Here is a 9,836-nt window from a genome sequence, read left to right on the forward strand (position 1 = left end):
ATGGAAATCAGATCAAAGAAATCCAGATTTATATTTGGAAATGATGTTTAACAAGTGTTATAAAAGAGAAGCAGATAACAATATGCTTCTAAATGTCAAAACTAGATTTGAAATACAGGTTTTGAATCAAGATGTGGTTTTTATTAAATCACATCTTTGTAGTGTCAGGAAAAGTTGTAAACAAGACTCCACTATTTTTCAATCAGTAAAGGTAATGTTTTCCAAATGTAAACATAAGCAGAGCCCATGCCCTGCAAAAACTTAAGCCTCTGCTTACCTTTAAACATGTGACTAACCTCATGGATTTCAATAGGGCTACTTAATTTCTTAAATGAGTATACGTAAGTCTTTGCAGGATTGGGGCCTAAAATAGCCTCCCAGTACAAATCCATAGAATAATTTTTTCTCTCCCACAGTAGCTTGGTATTTTTTTAAACTATCGGTTGCAATTGTATCCTTTATGAAGTCAATGGGAGTTTTGACATTCACTGCATTGGAGTCAGAATTTCACCCATAATCTCTTAAAATGCATGGGGTTAAACTGTTAGGGGCGGTTACAGACTAGTAAACCTTATCTATCCATGGTAAATTAGTCAGTTATACTTCTAGATGTTTAATAATTCTGTTTAGTTGATTATTATATAAGGTCTAACCAGAACAGATTCTACAAAGGAAATTTGTGCATCACTAGCAGACTAGCACTTTTTGAATGAATCAGTAAAACAGTGAATATAGGAAAAATCAGTTGATTTGATTTATTTGGACTTTCAAAGAGGCTTTCAGAAAGTTCTTTTCAAGAGATTACTGAACAAACTGAGTAGTTTCGATTTGAGAAGCAAAGTATTCTCATGGATCAAACTCTGGCTAAGAATCAGGAGAAAAAGAATAGGAATAAACGGTCAAATTTTGTCCTGCCTGTGAATAGAGGCAAAACTGTTACAGTATAACAGAGTTTAGAGAAAGACATTCTACATCCATTTAATGAGGGGAAAACTCCTGGCAGAGGGGAGTGCTTTCATAAATCTTTGGCTCCTGGGTCTGCAATGGACTGTACTTTTGGGGGTTAAGAGGGCCGCCCAGAGGATTAGGGGGCTTGGGGTCTTCGGCAGTGGGAGTTGAAGACCCGGCACTTTGGCAGCGGGTCCTGGGGCGGAATGACCCCCCGCCACCAAATTGCTGCTGAAGACCCGGAGCGGAAGAAGCTCCAGGGGTCTGGGCCCCGCGAGAGTTTTCCGGGGCCCTCGGAGCGTATGAAGGACCCCACAGCAGGAGCCCCGAAAAACTCTCGTGGGGGCCCCTGCGAGGCCTGGGGCAAATTGCCCCACTTGCCCCCCCCCCAGGCGGCCCTGGGAGTTAATCTGTTTTATTGGGTAGGAAAAGTAACTATTGATAAGCTTAGATTCAGATTTGTGTTTTATGATTTTTTTTTGTATTGTAACCACTTGCTTCCACCACTCTTTATTTATAGTAAAATTTTTATTCTTTCTTAAAAAAATCTTCTATTTTATTATAAATACTCACAAGGGCTATGTGGTTTACAGGAGCAGTGGGTTAAGATAAAACTTAAACTGAGATGCACTGCACCTTTGGGGATAGAGGATTTGAAATTGCTGTGGGTAGCCAATCTCAGGGGCTGGATATCACAGAGGAATGATTCAAAGGGATTCGATGATTGAACTGCACCTATTTGTTAACCTACAAGGCAAAGACAGGGCTGGCATAAGCCTACAGGAGAATGCTTAAGTGGCTGAAGGGCTGGCAGCGTCAGGAATGCCCAGCTACCGTAAGATGCCTCTCATTAGCGACAGTGGGTAAAAAAGTGACTCAGAGTCTTGGGTGCCCTGAGATCCATCATAGTTCTCTCCAGGAAAGAGGGATGTACACTGGTGGTGAGATGTGCTGCTTCTATTCTGCATTCGCTCTTCAGATAGAGGCTATTCATTTCTGATGCTCTCATTCCAGCGCCTTTAATAAGCATTGTATTCACTTAAAATATTTTTTTAAAAGAATAAGTGGACTGAAGTGACATGATCTGTTTTCCAGCAGGTTTCCAAAGGCATACAGATCCTGTAGCAAGAAGGCACTTCCCACATGCTGCTCACAGAATGGACTACATGGATTTTGAGGATGATAGCCGTGGATGGTGGTTTGACATGGACATGATGATAATCTACATTTATTCTGTTAACTGGGTCATAGGATTCATTGTTTTCTGTTTTCTTTGTTATTTTTTCTTTCCTTTTTAGGGGACCACATTGTTTGTTTAGTAAAACTGAAGCATCATGCAAACAAAGACAATGTAAATAGAAATGGTTTGAAGTAATGAATGCAGATCTTTCTTTATGTGGTCTGGAGTTTTTATGATTCAGAATTGTATTAGCCTGCACCAAACATGACATGGGGCTTATGATCTAATTACTGGATGCTTCTGATATAGGCATCAAAGACTTGCACTTTGCTGAAAACATAAAGTAAAGTCCTGGCCACACTGAAGTTAGTGGGAGTTTTGCCATTGATTTCAGTGGGGCCAGAGTTTCCACCCATAATTTGAAAAATCACCAGTATATAGAAATGAACCATCAAGATTTGTTTTGAGGCGTTACTGCTCAGAGGGCTGCAGCATGGTCTGAACTGAATTCAGTTTTTGGCTCTGTACTTTGCAACCTTAAGCAAGACACATCATCTACTTGTGCCTCAGTTTTCTTACATGTAAAAGAGGGATGATGGAGGGAGTATCCTCCAGCACAGACAGTGGATGTGTCTCGAAGTTAATTATTAGCACCTTTCATGTGGAAGGATCCCAACGCACTTTAAGGTCTATATATGTATATATAGGGATCAATCACTCAGTATTGAAATGCAGCCCCTTTTGAGGTGGGATGCAACCGCCATTTAATGCTAGCCACACTACAAAACATTTTTTAAAGTAGGGGCAGTGGAAGAACTTCTCCATCTGATGCCATTGGAGGGATTTCTGATACTGTAGTAAAATGTCAGTACACAAAGATAGGACACAGTGGCTAAAACACCTGTGTTTGAGAAGTACAGGGGAGTGTTTAATTTCAAGGGACTCAGTCCTGTAAGCTACTGAGAACTCTCGCCCTGATCCAGGAAAGCACTTAAGCATGAGTAGTCCCATTAACTTCAGCATTTGCATTGGTAACCTCAGGAGCTTCTGCTGGTTGTTCTTTCAATTTAGCTAAGACCGTTCCATCAGATTGCTAGGTGGAACTGAATAACTGTAATGGGACTGCCCATTAAGCATGTGCTTAAGTATTTTGCTGGCTCAAGGCCAGAAATGAGCAAGGCCTCAGACTTGTAGCTCATCTGACAGTTGGCACCTCCAGCAGCACATTGGCTCCTAGCATTTACTTTTTCTCAAGCTGCATAAAATAACTTCTGAAGATTAGACATCCCTTTGAGGATTTTTTTTGCAGTTAAAATACCTGTACAGCTAAAACTATGTTGACTGAATGGATTTGGTCACTTTCTTTTAATATTGCTCTAAAGGGTAGTGGGAAGTGTAATGATTGAAATTCGCCATCAGTGTAGTTGTGGGCAACAGGAAAATTAAGGTATGCAGTTACTTCACCTCTAATTACAATAGGTTGTCTTGTACTATTGATAGATGATCATTAGGCATAACGTCCCCCCCACCACCATTAAAACTTTAGAGGTTTTATTAAAACTCATTGCACAATAAAACTCTCAGCAAACTTAAAACATGTTTCTCAGCTATGCAAAAACTCAAGTTGTAGCTTTTGGTTTTTTAAACTTGCAAATCAACTGTTCCTGGCTCAGCGAAGAGAAGGGATGTGAAGCACCTTTTCAGCCAAAATATATTTGCACTTCCTGAGGTCAAAAAGCATTAGACTGAAAGGATATATCATGAAATAATTGCTTTAGCTAATTTAACTAACTTGGTGCTAGTTTAAAATGTGAAACACGATTTTTTGGGGGAAAGTATTAAATCAGATTTAAGAATTTAAGTAGGGTGTTTCTCAGATGAATATATCAATTAGCTAGTATTTCAAAATGTACTCACACATAAGAAATCTATTCCAGACAACTCCAATTAAGTGAAAGTAAACTTATATAGAAAATTTCTAGTAGCATTTGATCATGGGTTTATTCTGAAAGATGAAACAGGAAGGGAGACAGTTAAATGTAGTATTGCCTTCTCCTTGTGTACAGTTACAAAAGTTGATAACTGTGGGTGGATGGATACACTCTTCTAAATTTAGTATAAAAATTATTTTATATAACATTTCTAAGGTGCATATACATATTAGTCAAACTGTATATGTTGTCTATACTGTTGCTTTGGTTAATGCTATTAATTGCAAAGAGTAATGAATTAATCAGATAATAAAGGAGATGGACTTAGTGTTTCAGATTTTTATATAAAGCTGTTTCTCCTTCAGAAAGACCGAGAAGGGGTAGAATGGTTGTAGTTGCTTTTCTCTATTGCCTCTTTCTTTTGAAAATGTTAGTTCATTATTATGGTCTCAAATGTGCTTCCATTGAAATGTTGTCACAAAAATCCTATTGACTTCAGTGGGAACTGAAGTAGGTCCTTTTGTGAGCAGTTTAATTCTTAAGCACTTGGTCTTGTTCTGGAATGTATTTTTATCTATTAGGTTATTACAATAAAATTTGCAATAAAATCTGAAGTTGTTTATAATATTTTTCAGTTGTGTCAATAGATATTGGGTGGAATTAAATTTGAATATTTTTTTTCAACCAATTTCATGTTTCTCTTTTAATTCTGTTTTTGGGAAGCAGTAGAGATTTTGGGGGAAGGAGAGTTATAATTAACACAATTATCTTTTTTCGTGCTAGCATTCTTAATTGTTTTTGTACTTTGCGTGGAAACCCAAAGGGACTAGAAGCATTGAACTATCAAGTTTGTCATAACCCAGAGTGGCATATCAACTCTTTATTCTGGGTCTGAATCCATACTGTGGATGATTTAGTACTAAATACGCATGTTATTCTTCCAAACAGATATAACTGCATTAAACAACAGCATAACGTGAAAGACCTAATGAGATTTTAGCGGCTGGTGCACAATTGCTCATACATGAGGTTTCATGCTGAGCTGGTGACAAACTTTTGATTAGCAGTTGCACTTTTACCCTCCACAAGTCCTCCCCTGCACCCCCATAGTCCCCTACTTCTCACCATTAAACATTTTTAAAAACTAGGAAATTAATACACAAAAATTTCTTTATGAAGCACATAGGCTTGCAATGCATGACACATTCACAGACATATACCCGTAATGTAACAGACAAACCACAAAAGCAAGAATATGAAAGGATCACACCTTACCATTACCACAACTATCAAGGGCCCCAGACCATACTCCACAACCTAACTCCACTCTAGCCCCAGAGATGCCAGCATTCCATCAGCCCCCTGTGACCCAGGGAGCCCCTCTGTGCCAACTGGCAGAGGGTACACCATATCATAACTCTCATTTGGCCTTATACGCTCATTGCCCCAACTCACTGTCATAATCTGTATCTAAAAGTTGTCATGTAAGGTGTCATATGCAAACTGGTAACATTAGTCTTTATCTGTATGGGTGGTATATAAAGAATTCTAGATGTTTGCTGAAAATATATTCCTCAAATGTGTTTCGTGGACAGTGCTGAAGCACAACCTGTCCTACAAAGGAATGTTGTTTTGCAGGCTTTGCCATGTCTCCAATGTAAATTAAGCAAGATGTGAACTGAGACAATGAAAAACACATTTATATGCAAGGTAAACAATGCCATCAGGCAAGCGAATGGTAGCAGGGGGAAGATGACCAGTTAACAGTCTTGACAAGGGATAGAGACAGCACCCCTAGGAAGCCTTCCTGCCTCTTGAAATAGGGACAATGAACTTTGAAAGCTAGAACAGAAGGCAAGAAGCCATTATGTCATCCTTCACCTGAGGAGACAAAGAAAAGTGCTTTGGGCTCCATGTTGAATCCTGGCTAAAGATGGGCCAGCTGAGCTGGAAGAATTGACTGTAATGAGAAAACTATTTTGAACAACAGACTCTAGTTTAAATTCAGTTTTAGTTTTAGTTTTTACTTTTGTTTGTAACCATTTCTATCCCTAGTCCTTCTATCTGGTATCACTTAAATCTAGGTTCTATTGTTAATAAACTTGTTTTACGTTTACAAAACCACCTCAGTGCTGTGTATTAAACTAAAGAGTAAAACCCTCAGCTTATCTTGCAAGCTTGTGTGTATTCTGTCTCTTTGGAGGTAGCAAATTTAACTTCCGTGAGGGTGCAGTGAGATGCTGCAGGGGAGATAGTTTTGGGGAGACTCAGGACAGGAAGGGCGGTTGGGGTCACCCTGCAAGGAGTAACCAGGTTGATGGAAGCCAGGGTGAGACCACTGTGCTGTGAGCATGCTATTGGCGGCAGGGCTCTCAGCCAAAGCTGCAAGTCACAAGCACCCTGGGTTACAGGGCAGATCCTTTCCTGGTCTGGATGAACCCCTGAAGCATCACAGGCCCTTACTCTCTGCATGCACTCATCTCTTTTTAACAAACTACTCTTGCCCAACACAACCAACTCCTACACATGTACTAGTGCCAGGGACAAGTACTCAGGGTAAGAGGTGTGTAAAAGGGTGAAAGAGGCGCAGAGGTTAGGCTATATTGGGTGGTCTGTGGTAAAAGGTAGTTGTGCTAATGGCCAGATATTTACTCAGGGGGGCAGGGAAGAGAAGGAGCAAGTATGGATAATTAGGGGGCTTACTTGAGCAGTTCAGTCTCTTTTGTGGGTGGGGGTGTGGCAATCTTAACTGCTTCACAGTAAAGGTTTTTCTGTATTAGCAAATGAATCCTCACAACAGGCCCCCCTTTACACAGGGGGAAACGGAGCTGAGAGTTTGATTCTCCCAGTGCCACAGAAGGAGTAATTATCAGCACCGGTATTAGCACTGTGATGTGTTTGGCTCCCACTCCTGTCTTCAGGCAAAGTTGGTCGCTTTGGTTTCTCTTGTAATATTAGGGTACGTCCACACTACAGCTTAAAATCGATATTAGTAAAATCGATTTTATAAAACAGGGTTTATAAAATCGATTTTACGCGTGCACACTAGTGCACATTACGTCGGTGGTGTGCGTCCATGGTCCCAGGCATCCATCGATTTCAGGAGCATTGCACTGTGGGTACCTATCCCATAGTTCCTGCAGTGTTCCCTGGCCCTTGGAATTATGGGTTACTACCCCAGTGCCTGATGGGGCAAAAATCACTGTCGTGGGTGGTTCTGGGTACAGCCTCACCCCCTCCCTTCCTGAAAGCAGCAGACAGCCATTTCGTGCGTTTTTTACTGGGTGCAGTGAGCAAACGCCATTTTACAGCAAGCATGGACCCTGGTCTGATCAGTACCTTGATCGTGGACGTTGTAAACAGTTCATGCATTCTCGTGCTGTCTATGCTGAACCATGAACAGCAAAGGCAGGAGAGGAGGCTGCAGGTACGGCAGCGTGGCGACGAGAGTGATGAGGACCTGGAGACTGAGTTCTCCGAAACCGCGGGCCCCTGCGCTTTGGAGCTCCTGATGGTAATGGGGGAGGTTCTACCCATTGCTCGCCGATTTTGGGCCCGGGAAACAAGCACAGACTGGTGGGACCGCATAGTCCTGCAGGTGTGGGGCGATTCGCAGTGGCTGCGGAACTTTCGCATGCGTAAGAGCACTTTCTTTGAACTTTGTGACTTGCTTTCTCCTGTCCTGAAACGCCATAATACCAGGATGAGAGCAGCCCTCACAGTGGAGAAGCGAGTGGCAATAGCCCTCTGGAAGCGTGCAACGCCAGACAGCTACCGGTCAGTCGGGAATCAATTTGGAGTGGGCAAATCTACTGTGGGGGCTGCTGTGCTGCAAGTAGCCAAAGCAATCATTAAGCTGCAGCTACGAAAGGTTGTGACTCTGGGAAACGTGCAGGTCATAGTGGATGGCTTTGCTGCAATGGGATTCCCTAACTGTGGTGGGGCCATAGATGGAACCCATATCCCTATCTTGGCACCGGAGCACCAGGGAACCCAGTACATAAACCGCAAGGGGTACTTTTCAATGGTGCTGCAAGCACTGGTGGATCACAAGGGACGTTTCACCAACATCCACGTGGGATGGCCAGGAAGGGTTCATGACGCTAGTGTCTTCAGAAGCACTACTCTGTTTAAACGGCTGCAGCAAGGGACTTACTTCCCAGACCAGAAAATTACAGTTGGGGATGTTGAAATGCCTGTAGTTATCCTGGGGGACCCAGCCTACCCCTTGATGCCATGGCTCATGAAACCATACACAGGCAGCCTGGACAGTGGTCAGGAGTTGTTTAACTACAGGCTGAGCAAGTGCAGAATGGTGGTAGAATGTGCATTTGGGCATCTCAAAGCTCACTGGAGAAGTTTACTTACTTGCTCAGACCTCAGCCAGACCAATGTCCCCTTTGTTATTGCTGCTTGCTGTGTGCTCCACAATCTCTGTGAGAGTAAGGGGGAGACCTTTATGGCGGGGTGGAAGGCTGAGGCAAATCACCTGGCCGCTGATTACACGCAGCCAGACACCAGGGCAATTAGAAGATCACACCAGGAAGCGGTGCGCATCAGAGAAGCCTTGAAAACGAGTTTCATCATGGGCCAGGGTACGGTGTGACTGCTGTGTTTCTTTCCCCTTCATGAACCTCCCCCCCCCCATGTATTGACTCCTGCTGCAAGCAAGCTACCCTCCACCCTTCCATAACAGCTTGCTTATGGAAATAAAGTTACTATATTTTAAAAACCTTGTATTCTTTATTAAAAGTCAGTCCCTGTAAGCAACCCACCCTCCCTCTTGCTTTTAAAAGCATGTAATTAAAAATACACCAGTAGGGGTTTTGGAGGAGGATGGGAGGGAGGGAAGAAAAAGGCAAGTAAGGAAGCCTTGAAAACGAGTTTCATCATGGGCCAGGGTACGATGTGACTGCTGTGTTTCTTTCCCCTTCATGAACCTCCCCCCCCCCATGTATTGATTCCTGCTGCAAGCAAGCTACCCTCCACCCTTCCATAAGAGCTTGCTTATGGAAATAAAGTCATTCCCTGTAACCAACCCACCCTCCCACTTTCTTTGAATAGCATGTCATTATAAGAAGAGTAAGAGAAATAAAAAGGTACCCCGGGAGTGGTTTGGGAGGAGTATAGGAGGGAAGAAAAAGGCCATTAAGGGCATTTCAATGTAATGACAGCCTTTTGGTTGGACTGTCCACGGGGGTGGAGTGGGCAGGTGCAGAAAGCCTTCCCCCACGCATTCTTACACGTCTGGGTGTGGAAGATGTGGGACATGGTGAGTACTGAGGGAGATTAAACATGGGCTGAAGTGGCACTCTGTGACCCCGCAGCTCTTCCAACAGACTTCGGAGGATGTCAGTTTGGTCGCGCAGCAGCTCCAGCGTTGCTGCCCGCCACCGCTGATCTTCCTGCCGCCACATCTCATCTCTAGCGTCCCTCCTGTCCTCACGTTGGTCCCTCCTGTCCTCACGTTCACTGGCAGTGTTCCTGTACTTTGCGACCACGTCTTTCCACTCCCCCAGATGAGCTCTTTCACTGCGGGTTACTGCCATTATTTCTGTGAACATCTCCTCCCGTGTCCTCTTCTTCCTTATTCTCCTTATCTGACCTATCCGTCGGACTGGGGTAGGGAGGCTTGAAAAATGTGCAGCTGCATGAGTGGGGGAAAAGAGTGATAGAAGGATCATAAGAGACACATTTCACAGAACAATGGTTATACTCTTTCACAGTGAACTACACTATTCACCGTACATAGCACATGTAACTTCAATACAAGGTCA

At 43.0% G+C, this 9,836-nt stretch overlaps 1 protein-coding gene across 3 annotated transcripts in view; it reads left to right on the top strand.

Annotated features, from left to right (window-relative positions):
- Window positions 1-4,739, top strand: part of RNF180 (ring finger protein 180) — a 126,200-nt gene extending 121,461 nt beyond the window's left edge. The window contains exon 7 of one of the 3 annotated variants that reach the window (XM_050947000.1): window positions 2,044-4,739. In XM_050947000.1, the coding sequence (XP_050802957.1) occupies window positions 2,044-2,246 (203 nt within the window). In that variant the 3' untranslated portion in view covers window positions 2,247-4,739. The remainder of the gene's footprint in view (window positions 1-2,043) is intronic. The other 2 variants (XM_050947001.1, XM_050947002.1) reach the window with 2 other exon arrangements.
- Window positions 4,740-9,836: the final 5,097 nt, after the last annotated feature.

The sequence above is a fragment of the Gopherus flavomarginatus genome, chromosome 3 (assembly GCF_025201925.1).
Source record: "Gopherus flavomarginatus isolate rGopFla2 chromosome 3, rGopFla2.mat.asm, whole genome shotgun sequence".
Lineage (NCBI taxonomy): Eukaryota > Metazoa > Chordata > Testudines > Testudinidae > Gopherus > Gopherus flavomarginatus.